General features: G+C 37.1%; 2 protein-coding genes across 3 annotated transcripts in view; one reads left to right on the top strand and one right to left on the bottom strand.

Moving 5' to 3' along the window:
• LOC123534713 (uncharacterized) overlaps positions 1-26,249 on the top strand; it is a 38,477-nt gene that overhangs the window by 1,105 nt on the left and 11,123 nt on the right. Inside the window, exons 2-5 of the mRNA XM_045317078.2 lie at positions 142-382; positions 956-1,040; positions 1,284-1,411; positions 10,905-11,039. Coding sequence (XP_045173013.2) covers positions 181-382; positions 956-1,040; positions 1,284-1,411; positions 10,905-11,039 — 550 coding nt within the window. The 5' untranslated portion in view covers positions 142-180. The remainder of the gene's footprint in view (positions 1-141; positions 383-955; positions 1,041-1,283; positions 1,412-10,904; positions 11,040-26,249) is intronic.
• LOC123534716 (BTB/POZ domain-containing protein 6-B-like) lies at positions 16,756-25,760 on the bottom strand. 2 transcript variants are annotated; one of them, XM_045317083.2, is made up of 3 exons: positions 25,605-25,760; positions 21,191-21,416; positions 16,756-19,502 (listed from the first exon to the last, which is right to left on the bottom strand). In XM_045317083.2, the coding sequence occupies exons 2-3, from the start codon at positions 21,397-21,399 to the stop codon at positions 18,230-18,232; spliced, it is 1,482 nt and encodes a 493-aa protein (XP_045173018.2). In that variant the 5' UTR covers positions 21,400-21,416; positions 25,605-25,760; the 3' UTR covers positions 16,756-18,229. The 2 variants fall into 2 exon arrangements, with proteins under 2 accessions (XP_045173018.2, XP_045173017.2); XM_045317082.2 differs by lacking the exon at positions 25,605-25,760 and adding an exon at positions 21,854-21,968.

The raw sequence follows: 26,249 nt of genomic DNA, 5'->3' as shown, positions 1-26,249 counted from the left end.
TGCTTTTCAGGATGAGCTGCCGAGAAATCACTGAACCATTTAATGGTTTTCTTTCTTGTTTTATTTGCAAAAGCGGTTTCAAAATCACCGAAACTAAATTCCAAAGGCATAATTATGTTCTTTTGTGATCAAATTATACAGGGGTTCTTTGTGATACAATACGAACTTCACTGGATATAAATGGCGGACCAAGAAGAAGTTGTCTACGACGACACACTCACGGAAGATGATACAAAAGATGACCAACACCGGCGTGAACAGTCAAGTGACACAGGAAGTAAACCAGCCGGAAGTACTGAAGTTGTTGAGACAATGCCCCGAACAAAACCACCACCAGTTGCACCAAAACCAAAGCACATTCAGGAGACCTTGGACAGAAAAGGTAAATGCAACTCTTTTGTATACTCCTCATGACCAACTATTAACTATATGATTATCTCTACCAATTCAACTCTTATTCAGTCCGTCTGGGCGAGTCGGAATGACGATAAGATTTTTGTTTAAAAATAACGAAAAAGACCGACGATAAGATTTAAAAATAACGAAAAAGACCGAAGCTTTCGAATCTCAAGGAGGTTTTTTTTACCTGGCTTTCTGTACGTGCATTTACAAATGCACTGGCAAAATGAGAACCAGCTTTTGCAATATATGTATTTTAACCAAAAGGAACTCTTTCAAATGAAAGTTGGTTCCTTTTTGCATAAACAGCTCGATGCTTTCAGTTTCAGTTACGTTGGACATGAGCATAATACACTGACAGCTGACTGGCTTTTACAAAAGCTAACCTTGTATAAGATATTACTTTAAATCGTTCAAAATAAAAATAAACCGTAATTTCAAGAGTTATGTTCCCTGCCTAGCCCGTAGGCTACTTTAAGAAGAAGATACTTGGATATGAGGCCTGAAAGGCCTATGTGTACCTATGTATCAAGTGGATGTTTTTTTTTTCTGACAGGTTGTTCAGCGATTAATGCCGATTCACAGATGTTGTCGACACCAGGATGGTATTATTTTGACGGGAAAAATTTATCCATACAAAGGTACGATAAAAATATATTTTTTTTATTACTTGGAACCAGACTTGTGGTTTCAAGGTAATGGATATTTTAACTTAGCAAATCCGGGAACAAATTCCAAATATGTAAACAATTGTTATGCTTTTAGTGTTTTGTTGATGTTTTACAGACGTGTATATGAATTAATGCATGAGAAATGCGTTCATTTTGATCTGATATGAAAAGATATGCAGTTAAGAAATACAAATATATGCATTTTTTTTTCAGACCGGAAGCTGTCTATACACCGGGCAGTGATTACTGTCACGTGTTGATGGCCAAGAACGCTGATGACGATAGCGATAATAGCGATTCTTCCTTGGAGTCTGACAGCAGCGGCAGTGAAAACGCAAACGGTAAAAAGAGCACAAATATTTTTACCCATCCACCCACATGGGGACGGCATATAGCGTTCGTTCGTTAGTTCGATTGTCCGTCCTGTCTGTAACTTTGGATTTCAAACAGACTTGGCACAAATGATCAAGTATGATATGAAGATGCGTCGCGTGCAAGAACCATAACTCTTTTCTTCTTACTTTTTGAATTATCTCCTTTTGTTAAATGTCCATCTGGATTTCTTGTCCGATCTGTAACTTTGTCGTTCATGGATGAATTTCGAAAAACATGACATCAATGATTAGCATAACACGATGATTTGTCATGTGCAAGAACCATAACTCTAACCTTCTTTCTGTTTGAGTTATCTCCTTTTTATTGAATGTTCTTGTCTAAATGTCTAAAACTACTGTAGGGGAGTGTATGCTCATTTCAGACAATGATAAAGTACGTTTAGAGGAAGTTAAATGTACTTGGACCATAACTCGACCATAATTATTTTGTCAGCTATCTCCCTTTATTGGCACTACTGGCGGATGCAACACTGTTGAAGCCTGATGCAGATGAATCAGAGTTTAATTGATGTGAATTTGTTTTACAACAAGTAAAGTACATGTATTAAGCATTGTACAACATACTGTGACAATAAAAAGGCAAGCAATTACGATAATGAATAAAAGAGAGTATGGTTCACAGTTGAACGGATTTTTTTTTTTTGCAATAAAAATGAAGATGTCTCAGATTTAAATACTGGTGTGACATATGTGGACAATAAATTGAAAAAAAAATTAAAAGCAAATATTGGACACGGCCGTAATTCTCAGGTTCAGTTGATTCGGCAGTTCAGCTGGTGTATTGAAAATAAATAAAGAAGCATCCTAACAAGGTGTAAATATACATTCTCTTTCATCTATAAAATCATAGTTTATTACTTATAAAATATGTGATTGTTTTCACAGACCCCACCCCCTCCAAAACAAATGTTTCCACAGACTACTTGTGGGCAGTGACACTAGCAGGCCCGTAGCCAGAGGTAAAAAAAATAGGGAGGCATTTGGTAGGGGGTCCAGGGGCATGCTCCCTTGGGATTTTTTTAGGATGCCATTTCGTGCGTGTTTCTGCATTTCAAACATATTTTTGTTACTTTTTGAAACAGCCAACCTATTTGCGATTATTGTCACTCTAAAACGCCAATTTAAAGGCATATGGTCATGTTTGCTTGCTTGGTATAATGTTATTCGAACCATATCATATATCATATATAAAAACAAGAAAAACTATCCCACTCACATTCTTTACTGAAGTTTAATTTATACAGTGAAAGATTTTCAACCAATGATTTTACAACAACAACAGTAAACTGATGTCAGGTTGACATTTTAAGATATCATTTCATGATTCAGACACGCAAGTAAAGAAAAGAAATTTAAATAATCTTCAAACGATTTACCAAATGTAGCCGGTAATACTAAATCAAGTTTTGGAGTTAAGGATGTTACATATTAAGTTACATTTGCATCGTAATATAAACACGCTAAATGAAACAATATATACAATACCGTGGAAAAAATGATCTTAAAATGTATGAAGCGTAATGAATGCCGCAAAGTTACTTTTTATGCCGTTTTAGTTGTTAGTTGGTTGGATCTCATTACTTGGTAATATGGGCATAAGTTGCAGTGTCATTGAATTTGTGAAATAAAATAGGAATAAAAAGCACCTGATAACTCCGTTCGAATAATAGAAACAGACAGCAGCCTCAAACTTTTGCACTTTTAGTTTTCATAGCTTTAAATATATCCATAATATTTGTGTCAAACAAATTAAGTAATTCATTGCAGATACCAAATTCAAACTTTGATCTTCCCCTTTCATTTTCAAATAAGCTCCCAAATTGTAGTATCAGGGCCAAGGATGAGGGTGTTGCCCATATAACAAAACAATGTTGAAGTACTTTCCATTCAAAACAATAGTTTCTGCGTTCTTACTCTTTTAGCAAACAAAGTCGAGTGGGACTATAGCAAACCTATCTTAAACAGCCATCAAAGGGAGCGACTCAGCGTGACTGCTTAAGAAAGACGGCTGCTTAAGTCCTGCTGTTGATTAGCTACTTAATACATTTGATCGCGAAGGCAGGATTTACTCTATAACTCTATTACAGTTTAATAGATTATATTTTTATCAAATGTGTGCAAAATGTCTCCCTTAAATTTCATTTTAGCTCGACTATTCAAAGAATAAGGAGAGCTATCCTACTCACAACGGTGTCGTCGTCACACCTTGGTTAAGTTTTTCGTATCAATTCACATTTTGACAAATCCTTTTGTCATATAGCTTTGAAACTTTCAACACTTGTGTACCTTTACCATGTCAAGTTTTAGGCTAGAGTAAACAACTCTGTCAAGGATTTTGACCGAATTATGGCCCCTTTTAACGTAAAATCTTGGTTAAGTTTTCCGTACCAGTTCATATGTAGTGTAAACTGTTTTACATATGGCTTTGAAACTATGACAAAGCCTAAAAATAAAAAGGGTAAAATATCGAATATTTAGTCTTTATTGTAGCCTCATTACAGATACATAAAAGAATTAGCATATTTAAACTAGGGCCGGGACGATTTCAAAATTTGAAACCAGTTAATCATTTGTATGAAATCGAATCGAACCGGTTAATCGGCCGCCATATTGAAAATGCTCTTTTCTTTCCTGATGACCGTATCAAGGTACTTCCAGCAGCTGACTTCATTAGGAACTTACGGACTTCATCGTTTGCAAGCAGTTTTATGATTAATTTAAATTAGTCATATTTTGTGTATTTCAATTTGAATATTTTACGGCGGGCAAATCCAAGACTAATGATTATATTGATTGATGTGTTTTAGCGGAAATATACTGTGGGTCAATGTGCTGGTCAAAGAAATTAGAAATATATAAAGATAAAGTACGATTCGTGATATTTATTTATAGCGATTAGCGGTTTTGCAAAATTGAAACCGGTTTCACATAGTAATCGAACCGGATCCGATTAACCGAGTAATCGTCCCAGTCCTAATTTAAACATCTGTACACAGTCATTAAATACATTAGAAATATAAGACAATTTTGTATACTACACTATGACTACCTCTCACATGTACATGTAATTACAGTGTTAAAACCAAGATGGTGTAAAAGGTGCTAATCAACTGATATATCTTACGACCTAAAATTACATTAAAGCTCAATAAAAACAAGAGCTGTCCGTAAGACAGCAAAGACAGCACGATCGACTTTTCTCAGCTAGAGCTGGGCTTAATTCTATCAAATATCGAAAGAAGCAATAAAACATATCAGGCGAAGGTATGAGGCTTGTGTCAATGTTTGCGCATATATCAGTAAACTGTATTTTTGTAGATTTGTATTTCCGTATATACAGGACCGTAGCCAGGTTGATTTTTCTGGTCTTAAACACCACATTCCTCCACCTCCTCCCCTTCATAAAAACTGTTATAAATCATTTGCGCAAATTATTTAGATTGCATCTTTTTCGGTCTCCTACTCCTACATGTTTGAAGAATTATCAGACTTATATCAAGTTCCCAAGTGTGGTTTTTCGTAGAATAACACGTGTTTTGAGTTCTTATACGTAAGAATATATCACGAAGGCCGCATAAGAACGAAAAACACGGGTTATTCTACGATAAATCACACATTGGAGCTTGTTATTTCGATTCTAACACGACATACTTGAAACAACAGTGTTAGAAAAAAATGGAAACTACTTTTTACGCTCTGAACTACACTTCGTGCTACGCACCTGGATTTGGCTGTTGAAATTTCCTCCCACAAAACTTAAAAGTTGCAGATTCATTCATAAAACTTAACACGCAGTGTATAGCTGGAATAGCCAAAACACGAAGCGCGTGCAGCACAGTTCAAGGGTGGTTTATTGATGAATACCCCGAGATAGATTTTTCTCTACATGTATGTAGGTTTTTCGCTGGTCGTGTTAGAATTTCATTTATTTTGAAGAATATTAAGCGCGAAATTCTTGTTGAAGCAGACGATAGGTAGAACATGGATTATTGTGATCAATTGATGAAACTCCATTTATGCTGTAATCATTAACTGGTATGGATTTGAATGTCTTTTCAACCTTTTTATTTTAATTTCACCCTTCAAACAATTTGTTAAAACGCATTTTTCTCTTACCTCTGGATATCCAGTCTTTGTAGCAACATCCTTGTCATTGTATGAAAGAAGAACTTTTTTTATAGAAAACCTTTTCTGCATGAGAGCAACATTAGACGGAACTTTGATTTTAGGGAAAATTGTTTCAACATTTTTACATTTAATTTTACTCGTATAAGATAAATCAGCGGCTCCATCAAGAAGAATATTATAGACATACATCTCCCAAAAGGTAAGTCCCGTGTTGCATCCGAGACCTCCATCGCAAAAGCGACACATTACAAACCATAAATCGGTATTAGTACCCGGGGTAGATTGGGGAGTGAAAGGGTAATTTTTCTCTTTAATATAAAAACAGGGCAACAAAGTGTGTTTTTCATATCATATATCCCATATGGAGGAGTTTGGGACACAACCTTCCAAATTAATGCCCGTCGGGGCTTTGACTTCACCATTCAAATTTACCGAATAACCACGAACAAACGCACATACTCGTTTGCCTCGGTAAAATTTAGTCTCTCGCTACGACCATGTATAGTGTAATTATTCGTGATATTAAAAAAAAAAATAGCGGAAAATAGTTTGACAAAATAAAATGAAATAATAGTGCCTAAGTTCGGTTTTGCCTTTTAAGATGGTGACTCAAAACATATCCTTTTTTCTCATAATTTTGGCAGAAAAACAGGGAGGCACCGGCCTCCCTGTGCCTCAGTGTAGCTACGGGCCTGACTAGTAATAATTATGCAGTTGAGATATGAGCTGCACCATGAGAAAACTAACATCGTGCATGTCTTTCTATAACATACACTCTGTCAGTTATTAAATTTCAACGTATTTTTAAGAAATATAGCATTAATTTCCAGATATATAAAAATATCCTTTTTTTGTGGTTGTCGGACGATCTGGAGGCCAGTGCCTTTAATGTACCAAAAACTAGTACACATCATTCATAATGATTTCAACGTATTTATCTTTTTGATAAATATTTATCTCATTCTAAAAAATGTATTCTGATGACATAATCTTATACATTTTATATTTACTTTGTAACTGTGAATGAACTCTGTAACTCGTGAGTTGTACCGTTAATTTCCAGTAGGTAAAAGTACACGATCAACTTCAGCTGAAATATAGTAAACAGAGAACATGTTAGATGCAGTGGGTTACTTTTGAGTTTATATATGAGCCGCGCCGTGAGAAAACCAACATAGTGGCTTTGCGACCAGCATGGATTCAGACCAGCCTGCGCATCCGCGCAGTCTGGTCAGGATCCAAGTTGTTCGCTTTCATAGCCTGTTGCAATTAGAAAAACCGTTAGCGAACATTATGGATCCTGACCAGACTGCGCGGATGCGCAGGCTGGTCTGGATCCATGCTGGTCGCAAATGCACTATATTGGTTTTCTCATCGTGCGGCTTTAATTGTAGATTTGCACAGGTGTATGTGGTTTTCATTATGGGTCTAAGATTAAATTTTCACAAGCAATGTAACTATTAATAACCTTTATGTAAAGTAATACGATACCAAAACAAGAGCTTCACAGGAGACAGCGCGCTCGACTATTTCGATGCTGGATAGTGAAACGGCACATCTGAGGAAACTGGAGCTGTCACTGGAGTGTTTAATGACTCCAATGGTGGATGAAGATATTGCACAATAGCTTGAGTCTGTGTCAAAAATATTTAACAAATAATCAAGGCCTTCGAGTGGTTTATCGTCTGATTTACAACGGTTCAGAGTTCAGATGCGTAGGAATTAAACCACGAAGGCGTTAGCCCGAGTGGTTAAATACTGAAGCATCTGAACGATGAACCTTGGTAAATAAGACGATAAATCATAAGAAGGCCTTGATTGTTTTCATTCTGGCATGCTCATTGAAATATTTTAATAAATAATATGCTGGACTTCATTTACCCGAGGAGTAATGTATCGGACGTCAGGCGACAATTTGACGTCATAATTGACGTCATAATGCTCTCTTACCGGTCCGCGCATCAAACGTCGTTTATCGCAGAACATACAGAGCTTGATTTCCTCCTTTGTTTAACTGGAAATCAAACCGAGTCATGCTAGAATAAGTATTAAAGAGATGTAAAGATAAAGTGTACCAAAACACTAAAAAAGTATAATTCTAAGCCAAAAAGGGGCATAATTCATAAACAATTGGCGCAAGAGTTATGCGCATTGTGTCATATGATGTGGGTGATGACGTGGAACAACTACTTCAAGTTTGAATCAAATGCATTTCGTAATAACTGAGATATAGTGAAAATGCATCAAAATTAACGTTAAATTCTAAGTAAAAATGGCATCACTATGAAAAATTGGTGCCAGAATTATGAACCTTGTGTCATATGATGTGGATGATAAGGTGAAAAAAACTATTTTAAGTTTGAATCAAATCCATTTAGTAATAACTGAGATAGAGTGAAAATGTATCAAAACTATAACCTGAAATTCTAAGTAAAAAGTGGGGGGTGGGGGGAAATTCATGAAATATTATGGCCCTTGTGTCATATGGTGTGAGTGATGATGTTGAACAACTATTTCAAGTTTGAATCAAATCCATTCATTTAGTAATAACTGAGATATAGTGAAAGTGCATTAAAACTTTAACCTGATATTCTAAGTAAAAAGGGGATAATTCATTAAATACTGGTACCAGAGTTATGGGCCTTGTGTCATATAATGTAGGAGATGCGGGAGATGTTGAACAACTACTTTCAGTTTGAATCAAATCCATTTAGGAATAACTGAGATAGAGTTAATGTGCATTGATCGATACTTTAACCTGAAATTCTAAGTTAAAAGGGGGGATAATTCATGAAATATTGGTGTGAGAGTTATGGCCCTTGTGCCATATGATGTGGGTGATGATGAGGAATAACTATTTTAAATTTTAAACAAATCCATCGAGTAATTACAGAGATAAGGAAAAAAAGAGAGAAAGTGAAAAAAAAATTAACCAAGGTGGGGACGCGGAAAGACGCCGACGCCGGGATGAGTAGGATAGCTCTCCATATACTTCGTATAGTCGAGCTAAAAATGAAAAAAAACAACATTTACCCAGGTAATACATATCACTTACCACTTCCGTCAGTGCACATGCACTTCGTAGTCTCTTGTTTCTTGTCTCTTCTGCACATTAATAGGAAGACTTTGAAGCATGAAGATGATAATTTATGAGGTCAGTGCATAAACTCGTTAAGGTTCTTGTCCTCCCCTCGGGTGAATTTTTGTTTTAAGTTTTTACGCGTAATATGCCTTTCTTGCTCAAAAGAAAAAGTATGACAATCTGTTCAGAACGAGAAGTGGAGCCGTCCGCCACATGTTATTCTGTTCGGAACAACACAATTTGTCACATATCACATGTACTTCGACTGTCCATGGCAAGGACGTACCTGAATGTTTTTGAATTTTTACGCCAGATAGACGAGCTGCATAACTATGAGCAATACACCGATGCTGCGAGTATGGGACAGGAGAGAGAGAGAGAGAGAGAGAGAGAGAGAGTCTCGATTGGATTGTGTAAGGGTATTCTAGGTTTTGATATTATCGTTTTTGGAATCATCATAATGTTTAAATTTCATGCATGAATTCTGTATCCACATTTTGACAGGCTTTTGACAAATGTGTCTACCCAAATGTGTCAGGTTTCATCAAATAATCATTGATATATCTTTCTCACACGAAAGTAAACATTTTATAGAAATCGTAAACGACATCTATTTTTTTTGCAAACGAAAATTCAAACTGCGTAAATTGTTTTGATATTTCGGTACCCTGATCTGGATGTAGACTGTAGATTGAAATGCACATTGATATTGACGTTAAATGTTATATTATGCTCAAGCTTTTATTTTCACTTGATACCTCGGATGACTCAAGCATTTATGTTCTTCCTTTGCCTGCTTGAATACCAATGTTTTACCTGGGGCCTCTATGGCCGAGTCGTTAATGTCGCTAACTTCGAATCACTTGCACCTCACCTATGTGGCTTTGAGCCTCACTCGAAGCGTTGAATTCTTTATAAGAAGAAACCATCCAGCTGCCTTACGGAAGGTCGTTGGTTCTACCCGGATGTCCGCCCATGATAAAATAATGCAAGGAGGAGCACCTGGGGAATAAAACTAAATGAAATACTGTCAATAAGACCAGCTTTTATCTTTGTAAACAATATATAATTAAGAATGAAGAAAAATATCGAAGGTGTTACCATTTCCCGTTCCCGGCGGTGCCAACAGTGTTCTTTTTCTCATCGCTGTCTGTGTGCGTGTGCGTACATGTGAGCGTCTGTCTTTATTATTAAAGCGGGCCTATTTGGCGATGTGTGGCTCTGGCTGTATTTGCCGGGCCTTATGCTTGCAAGGAATCTACCCTTACCTTTTCCAAGATTATTACAGGAACAAATCAATCTATTTCAAAAACGAACTTAATCAATCTCATGCAGATGATATTGTTAAACTATAAGAACTTGAAATAGCCGCTTAACTCCCTTTAGGCTTTACATTTTATTGCTTTTTCATTTTCCCGGCGTCGAATTTAATTTTACGCACAGGCGTATTGGCGTATGCCCAGGTACGCCCCTGCATGGATATTCTGTTTTGTGGAAAATATCGAACTTCTTTTTTTTTCTCAAAATTATTCTGTCATTATGTCGATAATCATTGCGTGCCTAACGTAATTCTTCAGTTACATCGATGTTGTACATTTACAAAAATGGAAAAAACTGCTAAATGAAAGTGTAGATAGAGTTGACGAAATTACAAAATACTGCTATTTTTCAAAAAATATATGTTAACCTTTACTGTCATTACCGGGAGTACCTAGATATATATGATACTGAGTATAATATTTTCGAGAACGTAGACAGCCGGTGTACAAAATGTATATTTCCAAACAAGCTTATCTTTGTGTACAGTACTTCTTTTCAACTATTCAGTAAAATCAAAATACGCAATCACATTATTTTATTTAACTTTACTGTGTGAATGAAATCGAATTAAGTAATTCTCTTACATTTCATGGCAAGATGGAATTACCCACATTTATTACAATCTTCATTTTTAAAACCGATATGACCATTTCACCCAGTTTCAAAGTAAATTCTGACTGTAAATTATTTCTAGAAGAAAAAACAGTCAAGAGGTCAAGTCGTTGAAAAAGCATTGTAAAAAAACTTATGTTTTAATATGATACTTGATCTAACTGAAACTACCTTCACATCCCCGTTGAAATTATTGTGTCACCGTTAACTGGCATACAATTACATATTAAACTTGTGCATGGCAAATTGCATTTCTTGTAATAAAATATGACGATATTTGCCTGTTGTCTATTTCAGAGGACGTGCAGGTGCGTTCAAAACTGTCGGGTCTGAAGACACTAAATATCAACATCCGCCTCAATGTAGCTGATCTTGTACAGACATCAGCTTCTTCAAGACGTCACAGGCACAAGAGAACACGTCACAAAACAGGTAACAGAAGTCTTTAAGTTCATTTTCAAGCTAAATAAATTGACAATAGTTCTATACAGAATGTTAAGAGGGTAGGGAACATGTCCAGAATCATTCATTTGGTGGAATCGTCTGATTAATTTGGTGGAATTAATAATATAGTCCGATGTTTATATCAAATGGTCAGTACCAGGAGATTCGAGCGGGATATTTTAATACGGAATCATTGTAGTGTCGTCCGTTACATACAACAGTGTGAAATGACATTGAAATGTGATACGACACACGAGTCGACAATTCAAAACGACGTTTGACAACCATCAGCGACACGACGGGCATCAATTTGATGAGATTCATATCGTATTCTCGCGCGTCAGTAGCACAATATTTATAGGTTATTAGCTTTGTATCGGGAAATATGCACGAGTTCTTCAGCGGAAATATTGCGCGGCTTTAGGAGCGCAATATTCTTCCGCTGAAGAACGAGTGCATTACGTCACGCACCCGATATGAAATTCAGGCGTCAGTGTATGCAAAAATATTGACGTTTCCTGTACCAGTGTAACTTAACGGGGGATAGAAACGAGTATGTAATAAGTCGCAATGTCACTTCGCGCTGTCGAGCATAGTCCCGATGTCATATCTCGTTGTTGTGCGTCGTGCTCTACGCTTTTGCTGGCGAAACTAGATAATACGAAACAACATTTTCACAATGTCGCATCTTATTGTCGTGAATAACGCATAGACGCAATGCAATACATTGAGAACGCGAAGCGAAGCTCGATAATACTAAATGACAGTTTTAGCCTACATATCGTATCGAATTGATGTTGCGTCGCATTGTCATACAGCGTCGTCGGTTGCCATGCCGAATTTTCGTGTGTGACCCTTTAACCGCGACGGACGACATTACAAGTGGCAAGAACAAACTTCCTATTCAATCACAGTGAAAATATAGAATAGCATATTTAAAAGTAACCGCACCGGCAGACGGCCAAACAGTAACATTTTAACATATCGCCGGCAGTCACACGACAATACGATACGATACTGCGAAACTGTCACATCATATTATTGAGCTTCGCCTCATTTGTCGAGTGCCCTATCGACATCGTATTATCGTGCGTCGGGCTCTTTACACATGTTTAATAGTGCGATACATTGAGAAAATGCCACATCGCATTATGATTATCGACAATTGTGCCGTATCATATTGTTTGCGTCTTATGGCGTTGTTGTGTGTCGGAGTACGCAAAAAAAAAAAGCGGAGCACAACGCGTGACGACGCGAAGTGTCAAGCTATTAATTAATTAACACGCGACAAAACCACATGACACCAACATTATCGCATCGCATTGCCGTCCATGTCATGATGTCGAGCACGGTCAGGTCATCGAACTGCATTGTCGCGATGCCACTTCACATTATCCCGAGCCGCTGTCGGCATACACTTATTTGTGGAATGGAATGAGATACTTGTTCCATTCCATTCCAGTATCTCATTCCATTCCAAACATTCATTCATTTTGGAATGGAATGGAATGGAATTATAACATATGTGAAACATGCGTCCAAACTGGCAGTATGTTTTTTTTTCTTTTTCTTTTTTTGTGGTTGAGAAATTCAAATAAAATTATTAGAAAATTTAAAAAGTTACAATCATGAACTTTCCAGTTCAATATTGGTAAGAATACCATTTTCTGTTGCTGTTATTAATGATGATTATGATGATTTAAAAATTAAAACCTAATATACAGTTATTACATTTAATTGAAGCATCACTTCAAAACAAATGTTTTAATTACACTTTCATCATCACAGACATAAATGATTTTCATCAATAACAACAATATAAATCATCATTATTACCATATACATGCCATTCTTATTTCACTGACAACATTGTAATGAAAATGTCTTCATCACTACCAACATTATCAGCAAAACATCCTGTCATAAAATTTATCATCGTCGTCATCGTCATCATTATCATCATCGACAACAGCAGCAGCAATCAAAAAACACAATCATCAGAAAGAAGCGGCATAACTACATGTCTTTCTCACCCCCCACTTTCTCAATTAAAAAATAACAACATCATCATCATCAGTGCTATTAACATCATCAGTTCCACTTTCATCATCAGCGTTAAAAAATATTGACAAAGTAATATCAGCATTCTTCGCATGAACTTCATTATAAAAACAAGAGGGCCATGAAGGCCTTGTATCGCTCACCTGACCTATTGGCCTAAAGATCATCAAGATTAACATTCTGACCAAGTTTCATTTAGATATGGTCATAAATGTGGCCTCTAAAGTGTTAACTAGCTTTTCCTATGATTTGACCCGATGACCTAGTTTTTGACCCCACATGACCCAGATTCGATCTTGACCTAAAGATCATCAAGATTAACATTCTGACCAAGTTTCATGAAGATACAGTCATAAAGGTGGCCTCTAGAGTGTTAACAAGCGTTTCCTTTGATTTGCCCTAGTGACCTAGTTTTTGATCCCACCTGACCTAGACTTGAACTTGACCTGAAGATCATCAAGATTAACATTCTGACCAAGTTTCATAAGATATAGTCACAAATGTGGCTTCTACAGTGTTAACAGTGTTTTACTGAGGGTAACATTCTGACCAAGTTTCATTAAGATTGGGCCAAAATTGTGACCTCTAGATTGTTAACAAGCTTTTCCTTTGATTTGACCTGGTGACCTAGTTTTTGACCCCAGATGACCCAATGTTAAATTCGTCCAAGATTTTACTGAGGGTAATATTCTGACCTAGTTTCATTAAGATTGGGCCAAAATTGTGACCTCTAGAATGTTAACAATATTTTCCTTTGATTTGACCTGGTGACCTAGTTTTTGACCCCAGATGACCCAATATCAAACTCGTCCAAGATTTTATTGAGGGTAACATTCTGACCACGTTTTATTAAGATTAGGCCAAAATTGTGACTCTAGAGTGTTAACAGTCAAATTGTTGACGACGAACAGACGACGGACACTGTACGATCACAAAAGCTCACCTTGAGCACTTCGTGCTCAGGTGAGCTGAAGAAAAACGCTGAAAAAATCTATCATCATCATCATCAGTAGCTTCGCTATTTCCAACAACATTCTTGTTCCACCACTTTCCTTCTTTTTGACCTTCATTATGTAATCAATATATCTGTTATGGAACACGGCGAAACATGATTCTGACTCAAACAAGAGCTGTCCGTAAGACAGCCAAGCTCGACTATTCGAAATATTGTCCCAGAGGCAGGAAAATATTACCTAAAAAGGTTAAATATCAAAAGAGTTTTAAGTGCAAAGGGGGAATAATTTGACCAAAATGCATATCAGTTATGGGACTTGCTGCTATCAACTAGTTTTATAACCCCTAAGGCACATGTGAAGTTTCAATTCAATATATGCATTAGTTTTGGAGATAGAAACTCGCATGTAAAACTTTAACCAGAATTTTCAAAGTCCAAAAGGGGGCATAATTTGCCCAAAATACATGCCAGAGTTATGGAACTTGATCCAGTGAGGTTAGTAATTGATCTAGAAAAAGAAAAAATAAGTTTCAAATCTATATGCCTTTTAGTAATAGCTGTATGTACTTGCACGCAAAACTTTAACCAGAATTTGCTAAGTCCAAAAGGGGGCATAATTTGGCCAAAATGAAGGTCAGAGTTATGGGACTTGCTGCTATCAACTAGTTTTATAACCCCGAAGACACATGTGAAGTTTCAAGTCAATATCTGCATTAGTTTTGGAGATAATAACTTGCATGTAAAACTTTAACCAAAATTTTCTAAGTCTAAAAGGGGGCATAATTTGCTCAAAAAACATGTCAGAGTTATGGAACTTGACCCAGTGAGGTTGGTAATTGATCTAGAAAAAGAAAAAATAAGTTTCAAATCTATATGCCTTTTAGAAATAGCTGTATGTACTTGCACGCAAAACTTTAACCAGAATTTTCTAAGTCCAAAAGGGGGCATAATTTGGCCAAAATGAAGGTCAGAGTTATGGGACTTGCTGCTATCAACTAGTTTTATAACCCCGAAGACACATGTGAAGTTTCAAATCAATATCTGCATTAGTTTTGGAGATAATAACTTGCATGTAAAACTTTAACCAAAATTTTCTAAGTCTAAAAGGGGGCATAATTTGCTCAAAATACATGTCAGAGTTATGGGTCTTGGCCCAGTGAGGTTGGTAATTGATCTAGAAAAAGAAAAAATAAGTTTCAAATCTATACGCCTTTTAGAAATAGCTGTATGTACTTGCACGCAAAACTTTAACCAGAATTTTCTAAGTCCAAAAGGGGGCATAATTTGGCCAAAATGAAGGTCAGAGTTATGGGACTTGCTGCTATCAACTAGTTTTATAACCCCGAAGACACATGTGAAGTTTCAAATCAATATCTGCATTAGTTTTGGAGATAATAACTTGCATGTAAAACTTTAACCAAAATTTTCTAAATCTAAAAGGGGGCATAATTTGCTCAAAATACATGTCAGAGTTATGGGACTTGACCCAGAGAGGTTGGTAATTGACCTAGAAAAAGAAAAAATAAGTTTCAAAGCTATATGCCTTTAATTGATGGCTGTATGTACTTGCATGCAAAAACTTAACCAATGTGTGACGCCGACGCCGACGCCGACGCCGACGCCGACGCCAGGGTGAGTAGAATAGCTAGACTATTCTTCGAATTGTCGAGCTAAAAATCTCACCCCATGACTCCACTCCAAGGTCACTCCAAAATCTCCACTCCAAGACTCCACTCCATATTTTGTCGAATGCCTTTCTGGGCAAGCTACCGCAGTTTACCAGTACTTGGTACACAATTTCCCATATGAAGTAACAATTTCCCTCATTGGAACAGAGATAGGGGGTGATGGCCATAGAAGAAACTCCCTGACCAAACCCATGGGAAATGCTCCGACCCGGATTCGGGATCGAACCCAGGCCCCCCGCATGAGGGACCAGCACTCCAAATTAATGTCAGAATAAATAAGCTGGCCCTATGTTTCAATGTTTCAAAGCAAAACAAATAATCCATTCTGATATCACTCCCTTCCCCCCGGCCCCCTCCCCTCCCCGCCCTCTTCCTCCTTAATGAAATAAAATCAGACCCAAAAGGAATCTAATGACCTTGATATTCCTGTAAAAAAACCCACTAACATAGCCATCTGAGTAACTTCAAATTTAACAATAACATAACTGTGAGATAAATTTCTGCAAATCATATCCCTGGAGATTGTCTAACAGTTCAATGAACCAATTCAGTCTATCCGAAGTTGAACTTTTGTTTGGCAATCTGTTACAAAGGGCAATGAGATATGACCTAAAAATGTAAACAAATCAGTAAGTTTTGGAATGGAATGCAATGGAATGAGATACTTGAATGAAATGGAACGGAATATGTATCTCATTCGATTCCACAAATAAAGTGTATGCCGCCGCTGTCTGACATTACAACTGGCATGAATAGGATTGCGCATTTTAGCCTCATTCGTGCAGCGCTCCAGCTTACATCAACTGTCGGAAATAAGGCCAATCGAAACTTTTCACCTTTGACCATACCTACTAATTCACCTACTACCTACTAATTGGACAAAGGTTACTTCTATCTTTCGCCATATGTCTACCAACTAAATGAAAAACTGGCTATTTACTAATTAGGAAAAAAAAACAATCTGAAACCGCTTGCCAAACAGTATCAACAGAAAAACATACTTTGGTACGATGTATTTATTGTAATGCAATAAAATCGCTGATAAAGATATAAGCAATAAACGGCGCTTCTAACAACAGGGAAGAAATGATATCTATTACAAGACATATCACAAATAACATGAAATAGCTCCATAAACTTTAGAGTAATTATGAGGAAATCTACATATGAAAATCTTGCGGCCGTTTTCGGATGAAAAAGAACTGCTGAAGACGGCCTCTAATCAAGTACTAATTTTGATTATATGAAAAATAAAACTGACGGGAGATGTACATACAATGGATGAAGCAGTTAACACACTCAGACCAGATTCTTCTAGAAAAGAAGCAAATGTCTCCCTATAGTACACTAAATGGACGGGTGAATTTACACACAATATCTGGCTAAAGCACGAACAGATGACCTTGACCTTAAACTGACATAACTTTAAGGTGTCTTCGCATGTTTACAGTAAGTGCCTGGTAATACCGATAATACTGATTTAACTGGTTAAACACAACTGACCTTTGATCTCATTTTTAAACATTTTAGGAGCTTAATATACTTCGCAGACATGGAAATAGCCTTTGTGACACTGACCTTGACCAAAAGCTGCATTCTGCACGTCTCACAGTTCAGCCAAGAAACAAAAAATATCTTTAAAGATTTTACAAAATATTGAGCAACTGTTCGATTTATTTGACCTTTGACGTATCTGTAGTGTTTGACTTTGATCTTAAAATAAAGCATTCTCGCATACCAGAGGTCTACCGTGGTTCCCCGGTCTCGGGATTTTGACGAACATCTGATGGATGAGAATGAAAATAAAGTGGCCGAAAGTTGTTCTTTTCATTTCGTGTTAACATTATTGACCATTTCATCTGAAAACCATTCAGAGGCTAAGAAGATAATGGAGAAGGCTTAAAGTAGTGACTACCTGATAACTGATATCAACGTACAGCGGTAACGATATTGTGACGGGCAAAAGGACGGAACGGACGCCCTGACAGAAATAAATATGGCCCCACATAGTGAGGAAAATAATACTATATAGCATCTTAAGTGTTTATAGACGGTTAACAAACATAACGAATGGTATTATCATCTGCTTATATACAAAACATATGGAAGAGAAGTAACTCTTGAATATGTCCACATTCATGCACGTTACATTAATGTCTCCCTTCCGAAAAATGTCATTTTGTCTTTCATAAATAGGCACTCAGAAGTAGATATGAATCCAATGGTGATACATAATACAGCAGCATCAAAAAGCTTGGGATAGATTCTGATTATTATATGCACTAGTACTAATTAATCTGTCTTTCAGTTTTGTATTATGATATATATGTATATACAAAATATTAAAAAGCGGTAAATGCAATTTTACACAAAAAGCCTTCAATACATATTATACGCACGTGTGTACGAATTATCTGATTTACTATCACACTGATGAACTCGTGACTACTTCTGCGAAATTCTAGATTCCTGGTCTAATAAGAGCTTGATGGAAAAAGTTCCTTCTTGGTAAAACAAGAGCGAAAATCTTCTCTCATGTCCCGTTTCACCGGCGAGCCACGTGGAGACAGTGAAGTTTCATTGCGCTCTGGGTCCGGAACCTTACAGAAAAGTAGTCCGGCTATTTGACCTTTTTCTACTGTCGTAGCTATCAAAGACTGGTGGGTATGGAAGTTGAATCTGATTGATCCGCTGTCGACCTCTGAAAGCCCATTTACTCCGCTGTATGTCTGATATGGAAGAAACAAATCCAGTTTGACCTGGATTGCATACAAGCGACATTTCTTCAGCAGTACCGGTTCCTTAAGGAACAGGTGGTATACTTCTTGTAACGGGACATCGACGTTGTCGTATTCAAACGTCAGCGTTTCTGACTGGTGCTGTGGAACACCGGAAATGACAATTTTCACATGCTGGTCTTCTACTGGGTTAGCAGGAGACATTCCTTTGAAAACGGAATCTGACTGGTTAGACCCGGTGGAACTAGAGCATGCACCAAATAGAATCAGTCCTTGTAACATTATGTCTTCTGACGAACGTACGTCAATGCCGAAGTTCGAGTTCTTGAAGCCAGGTTCACAGCATATGCCACCGTGTTCATTCTTCGGAAACCGCATGCACTTGATAAGTCGTGCTTCTCGTTTCACGTCAGGAAATACGAGATCTTGCTTGCTAAATGACCCAAACATGTGCTGAAACAATGCGATCTTCTCGGAGTCTGTTAGAATGTCGTCTGCTGACACAACATCAGTGAAAAAAATGCGGTCCATTGTTGGAAACCGTACTTTGAAAAGCAGACTACCGAGAACAGCACGTTTGTTGGTCCCGTGTGTCTCAAGGTTTCTTCGGGCGCATTCTTTAGTTGCCCAGGAAGTGAGAGCCATGTAGACATCACTTTCCTCCACAAACAGGTCGTTCGATTTGATTATCTGCTGCACACAGTCGAAACACAATTCTTTAAAACCAGCAGACATAAGAACGGAGTTTCCGTTCTCAAATATGAACTGCAAACACATATTCTTCAGGTCGTTTATGTCGTAAGTGTGGGCTTGCTCCAAAATTTCACAAACTGTTTCCGGCGTCATTTTCGCACGTAAAACATCCGCGCAGATCTTCACCAAATCCTCGACACAGTACTTCCGGGCCACGTATAAGATTGGTAGGGTATTCTGATCATTGAGATCTATCTCTGACATGTACATGAACTTCAGGAACGCCATAAATATCTCAACCTCAATGTCTGGAATCCTGTAAAAATAAACAGTAAAAATTATTTATTTCTGTCACCAAGAATTAAGATATTTCAACTTTTCAACGGAAAAAAATGGATTTATAATGCGAGTAGAATTTATGAGACCGACGGACAATGGTGTCGGTTACTCAAAATTGCATGTCGCATGGCGCCTCAGTGACAACCACCGACTCTTTAGGGGCAGTCAGAATAAGAAATCTTTCTTAGAACAAGAGCTCGTAGAACACGAAATGCCCCCCTTGATGCATTCAGTAATTGCACAAAGAACAGAAATTATTTGGTCACTGTATACAAAAGTTCTACTGTTCTGGGTCAATGTGACCTTGACCTTTGACCTACTGACCTTAAAATCAATAGGGGTCATCTGCTGGTCATGATCAACCTCCCTATTAACTTTCATGATCCTAGGCACAAGCATTCTTGAGTTATCGTCTGGAAACCATTTAATTGTCCCGGGTCACTGCGACCTTTACCGTTGGCCTACTGACATCAAAATCATGATCAACTTCCCTATCAGGTCTCGTGATCCTAGGCCCAAGCGTTCTCAAGTTATCATCCAGAAACAGAAATTATTTGGTCACTGTATACAAAAGTTCTACTGTTCTGGGTCAATGTGACCTTGACCTTTGACCTACTGACCTCAAAATCAATAGGAGTCATCTGCTGGTCGTGATGAACCTCCCTATCAATACTCATGATCCTAGACCCAAGCATTCTTGAGTTATCGTTCGGAAACCGTTTAACTGTTCCGGATCACTGTGACCTTGATCTCTGACCTACTGATCTCAAAATCAATAGGGGTCATCTGCTGGTCATGACCAACCTCCCTATCAACTTTCATGATCCTAAGCCCAAGGGTTCTTGAGTTATCATCCGGAAACCGTTTAACTGTTCCGGATCACTGTGACCTTGACCTTTGACCTACTGACCTCAAAATTAATAGGGGTCATTTGCTGGTCATGATCAAACTCCCTATCAACTTTCATGATCCTAGGCCCAAGCATTCTTGAGTTATCATCCGGAAACCGTTTAACTGTTCCGGGTCACTGTGACCTTGACATCTGACTTACTGACCTCAATAAGGGTCATCTGCTGTTTATGAACAACCTCCCTATCAACTATCATGATCCTAGGCCCAAGCATTCTTGAGTTATCATCCGGAAACCGTTTAACTGTTCCGGGTCACTGTGACCTTGACATTTGACTTACTGACCTCAATAAGGGTCATCTGCTGTTTATGAACAACCTCCCTATCAACTATCATGATCCTAGGCCCAAGCATTCTTGAGTTATCATCCGGAAACGGATTAGTCTACATACCGACCGACAGACAGACCGACCGACATCTGCAAAACAATATACCCCTCCTTCTTCGAAGTCGGGCATAAAAATAATCCAATGTAATACTAGCAAATAAAATGTACAAATGGGAGAATAGATGACATGAACATAATATACAAGAGACGCACACATCTAATCTAAATGCCTTTAACCTTTAGCCTGCTGGCGGCAAGTGATTTTGCCTGACCAAGATCAGCCTGCTGATCATGGTCTGAACTGTTCGCTGTTTAATCAGTAAATTTTCAGTGAACACCCTTCTTATAAACAAGTGGTACTGCCCAAATTCAAAGATGGACCAGTCTATTTTAGAAATTTAGCAGTGTAAGGGTTTTAAGAGACTTACTTTATAACCTTGGTAGTTTTCTCGGCAAGGGATCCACAGAACATGGTCTCGAACACGGCACTTCTGCTTATAAGGATAAACTTATGGGCGGCTATCTTCTTGTCTTCTCCTAAAGAGAACGTCACGTCGCACCCTATCTGGTTTTCGAACATGTGCATGTAGCGGTCCGGCAGTTCGTTCTTCCCTGCCCGCCAGTCATCAACATCCATGTTTACTTTAAAGAAATCTGATAGAGAAAAAAAAAAACACACAAAAATCTTACAGGAAACAGAAAGGAACATCATTGAAAACGGGATGCTATGACCCTTACACTGCTGAAATAATGTACAAAGCAACTGTCTGCTTCACAGGGGCCAGTATCAAACTTTTGTGTGTGTTTTTTAGGGGAAAGTGGGAGTCTGACACAGATCCCTGTGTTCTGACTTTGTTGTCTTTTTAAAGCAAAATCCCCAGTTTGCGATCGAAAACGGATTCGTGTGTTTGCAATGCATCCTTTCTGCAATAACAGAATGATAAATGTTAAAGCTGCCCGTGTGCGCGTCCCTATGGTTCTCATGCCCCGCCCCTGTTCATGATTACATATAAAATGTATGATAAGATCTACATAAATTCTAAACACTTTTAAGGAAACTGAAAAAGACACAATCACTACAGTATTCTTACCGAGAACCCTTAAAACCACAGGCACAAAGTTACAACTCCATTTCATATTTTCGTATTATTAAAATACAACATAATGCAGACATTTCTTAGATTTTCCATGCATTACACAACAGCAGAAACTTATATGTTGTCTGCAACGTCCTGCAATCGATCACAAAATGGCATTCCGTCGCGAGTATCGATTTAAGCGGATTCATTATAAAGCATGTGATCTTGTGATGATAATCCAAGTAGTCCAATGTTGATTTTTTTAAGAAGATTTTTTAAGAAAATGAGTATTTTATTTGACAGCGTATCAAATTATAAAGACTATTTTTGATAACTTAAAATCGATTTCGTGACGTCATTAAATAAGTTAAAACCGAACCATAAAGCTACCGAGTATGAATTATTGACTTACATACGGCATTGTAACATCAAATTTATTATGAGATATTCTAAAGTGATTTATTAATACCATTACATGTATTTCATGATTTCTTTTAATGAATTTTGGAATATAGAAAGTCTAGTCGTATTTAGAGATATCCAATATTCTCTTTTATTACATACTCGTTCCATTGAGTTACAATCGTACCGGAAACGTAAATATTTTTCTATGCACTGACGCCTGAATTTCATATCATTTAATAAGAGTCGTTGCATTAATTCTTTTACTTAGTTCAGTATTGTCAATTTTATTCAGGCTATTGAACAAATTTATAATATTTACACGTGTAGATACGTATGTAATGAAAAGGTTATTATCTTTGCATCGGGAAATATGCACTCGTTCTTTAGCGGAAGATTATCGCATAGTGCGGCAATTTTCCTTTGATCTTTGCAGCATGTTATACATAGTAACACACATTATTACTACAAAACTGTGCTGATATCTTACAAAACTGTTGCGATATATATCAACACGGAAATCTCTATGGAGTTTCATAAGAAAAAAAGTGTTCCGATATATATCAGCACAGTAAAACTGTTCCGATATATATTGGAACACTTTTTCTCTATTGAGGCCCTATCAAGGGAGTATAACTTTTTCCTTTCAAAGAAAAGATGATTTTAGCTCCAATTTACAGTTCACAGAGAAAGAATTGTCACAAACACCTACATTTATAAAGTAAAAGAATAAATAAACTAGAATATTTCAAAAACTTGATAGTTATTGCCAAATTCAGAAATACATAAAATATATGAAATTCTGAGATTTCTCAAATGTTTCTTTTTCTTTGATTTTTTTTTTACAAACAAAACAACAAGTTTTACAATATGTCTGGCCAATGAAATGCAAAGATTTAAAACCAATGCAGAAATTTGTTGGGTACTTTTATCTGGGGAACACATTTTCTAAAACAGAAGTTTTAGTGTTTCAGTCAGCGAGGCGCAGAAAGGGAATCAAAATAGTAAAAATAATAATAAACAAATTTAAATGAAAATGATATATAAATTTTAATGATAAACTATGCGATAAAACAGTTATAATATGTAGTGCTCGTGTGTTACCAGGATATATATCAGAGCTAGGGGTACATCTCGTTATTTTTCTCTTCACATATCTGTCTCGGCCTACCGGCCTCGACGATATGTGCAGAGAAAAATACCCTCGATGTACCCCTAGCTCTGATATATCCTGGTAACACACTCTCACACATACTATAACTATTACATACTGCGCTCCTAAAGTCGCCCAATGTTTCCGCTGCAGAACTCGTGCATATTTCCCGATACAAAGCTAATAACCTATAAATGTGCTATTCTTAGATCATTTATGATACCTTTAAATCATTTTGGGGCCTCCGTAGCCTAGTGGTTCAGGTCGCCGACTTAAAATCACTTGCCCCTAACCAATGTGGGTTCTAGCCTCTCTCCGGCCGTTGAATTCTTCGTGTGAGGAAGCCATCCAGCTGGCTTACGGGAGGTCGGTGGTTCTTCCCAGGTGCCCGCTCTTGATGAAATTATGCACGGAGGGGCAATTTGGGGGTCTTCCTCCACCATCAAAGCTGGAAAGTCGCCATATGACCTATACATGTGTCGGTGTGACGTTAAACCCAACATGACTAACAATTTAAATTATTTTAGCGTCTCATAAAATACATTCAATGATATCTCTCATTACAATTAAAATATTACTAAATACACCCACGGTATTTCAAAATATCACAGAATTCATTCGATGCTATCATAAAATTAATTTAGGATATATCAGGAAATGATTTTAGGATATATCAGGTCACAAAATAGTTCAAATAAATAGTAACATGTTTAATGGCTGACAGCTGTGACCTGTCATATAAGCCACTTATGATTAATGTTTGTTTGTTTTATTATTATTATTATAATCCTCATCATTATTATAATCATCATCATTATTATTTTTATTATTATCATCATCATTATCATTATTATTATTATTCAGTATGTCGTCTGGTTTCAGTTCAGTTTGGTTAAGTGTACTGTCAGCCCTTTTTTTGTAAATTTGGGGAAGGGTACCAGGACCCTTTTGGAGGGGAAATTTACGTCGCGAAATCATTGTTTGGAGGAATATATTTGCTGAAAAGTTGTTAAAATCAGGACTGAAAATCAAAACTAATTTCATTTTTTTTTGCATGGGGAATTTTTGGCCAAGGTGGGGAAAAAAGTATACTTTTTAGATTGGGGAATGGGGCCGAATTTCGGCCCTAAAATCAGCATAAAAAAGGCCTGACTGTGTTTATTTATGTTCTTTTCCTTGGTGATCATTTTCGAACTCTGACAAATTTTAACATTCCATAAAGTAAAAGTGATTTTTTTTTTAAACTGACGACGAAAGTAAAAAAAAAATGAAATGTTGAACTGTTTTCTGAGCCCCGTAAAATGCCAAAGCATAAGCTCTGCAATCGACACTCCTCTGTTGTTTAACGAAGCAATTCATCCTAATCTAGACTAGCTCCTAGACTACGATATATATAAAAAAAATATTTTTAAACATGTGACTGTAGCCAGTCTATATCCTATGTCCAATATCTTACAACCAGTTCTCTGCGAAAATCTGTCTAAAATAGACTTGCATTTGTCACTATCACATAAAATAAGAGAAAAAAATACAAAAGTTGAAATTTTGTGAATCAGTTTAATGGCTAGTCTAATCCTAGTCCAAATACTTCCACGGCAAAGTTCTGTAAAATATCAGATCATAAAATAAGCCATCCCGATAATCAAAATGAGTAAGGCTAAATTCACCCTAACGCCCAAGCTGCTACGCCCGCTACCTGGTCACGAATCTGACCTTGCGAGATGAAGAAATATAATCGCATATGTACGTTATCAGTTATTGATATCTATATGCAAAAAAGTTATGGCCCAAAGTTATTGATATCTCTGGTTCAATGTGTTACATATACAAACAAACAACCTAATATCTTTTGCTTCAGCGTTACCAGTTTAATTTTAACTGTTCGACCTAGTTCTGCCTACTTTAAAACAAAGGAAACTGCGTCATTATTTACACTTAAAATAAAAATCTTAAAACAATAAATTCTGATTTATGTACCAAAATACATAATAAGAAAGGATACACACAAACTAAAGTTAGATATGTAGACATGTTCAATAATCAGAACTTACGAAAAGGGTCGCTAAATGGGTCGCTTCCCATACACTATTGGGTCAATACACACTGACACCACTACATTAAGTTACACTTACAGTAATACAGCAAAATGTACAAAGTGACAATTGCAATACAAACTAAAAACGTTCACAAAAACACATTATAACTTACCCCTTTCAAGCGATGATCAAAGCCTTTTATTCCATGCTAAGTGAGTAACTACTCTGTTTTTGCGCATTACCTCCGCTCAGGTTTGTAAACATTCCTTACACGTGTATTCATTGTTTACCTTTCGCGTCATATGCTATTTTTGGTTTACACATACGCGTTCGGTTAAGTCCGTATTATAATCGGACTTTGCCGGAAATTGTATTATCAAAGTATCTGAATTACTTTACTGCTGCCGGTAAACAAACCACACATCTACGGAAACAGACAAAATACAATTGTAACGCGTTTTTGTGCCCCCCCCCCCATGAGTGATGGGGGCATATAGATTTGGTCTTGTCCGTGCATCCGTGCGTCTGTCCGTCCGTCCGTCCGTCCGTCCGAAGTTCGTGACGCGCCTAGCTTGAAAAGTATTTGATATAAATTGATGAAACCTTGCATGAGTCTTTATCATGATATGAACTTGCGCACCTCCAATTTTTCGTCTGGCTCCGCCCCCTATTTTCAGAGTTATGGCCCCTGAAATAGTCAAAAATGCACATTTTTACCTTGTGACACGCCTAGCTCAAAAAGTATTTGATATAGATTCATGAAACCTTGCATGAGTCTTAATCATGATATGAACTTGCGCATCTCCTATTTTTCATC

Source organism: Mercenaria mercenaria, chromosome 12 (assembly GCF_021730395.1).
Source record: "Mercenaria mercenaria strain notata chromosome 12, MADL_Memer_1, whole genome shotgun sequence".
Classification (NCBI taxonomy): domain Eukaryota; kingdom Metazoa; phylum Mollusca; class Bivalvia; order Venerida; family Veneridae; genus Mercenaria; species Mercenaria mercenaria.
Note: the sequence above shows the minus strand (reverse complement) of the source record. Positions and strands in the feature narration are given on the sequence as shown.

Coding starts and splice junctions, on each gene's coding strand:
- LOC123534716 (XM_045317082.2), bottom strand. CDS start 21,899: ATGAAATGGAGTTGTAACTTTGTGCCTGTGGTTTTAAGGGTTCTCG. Junction 21,417..21,853: donor TGTGGTTTTAAGGGTTCTCG/GTAAGAATACTG, acceptor TTTCTCTATCAG/ATTTCTTTAAAGTAAACATG. Junction 19,503..21,190: donor AAAACTACCAAGGTTATAAA/GTAAGTCTCTTA, acceptor TTATTTTTACAG/GATTCCAGACATTGAGGTTG.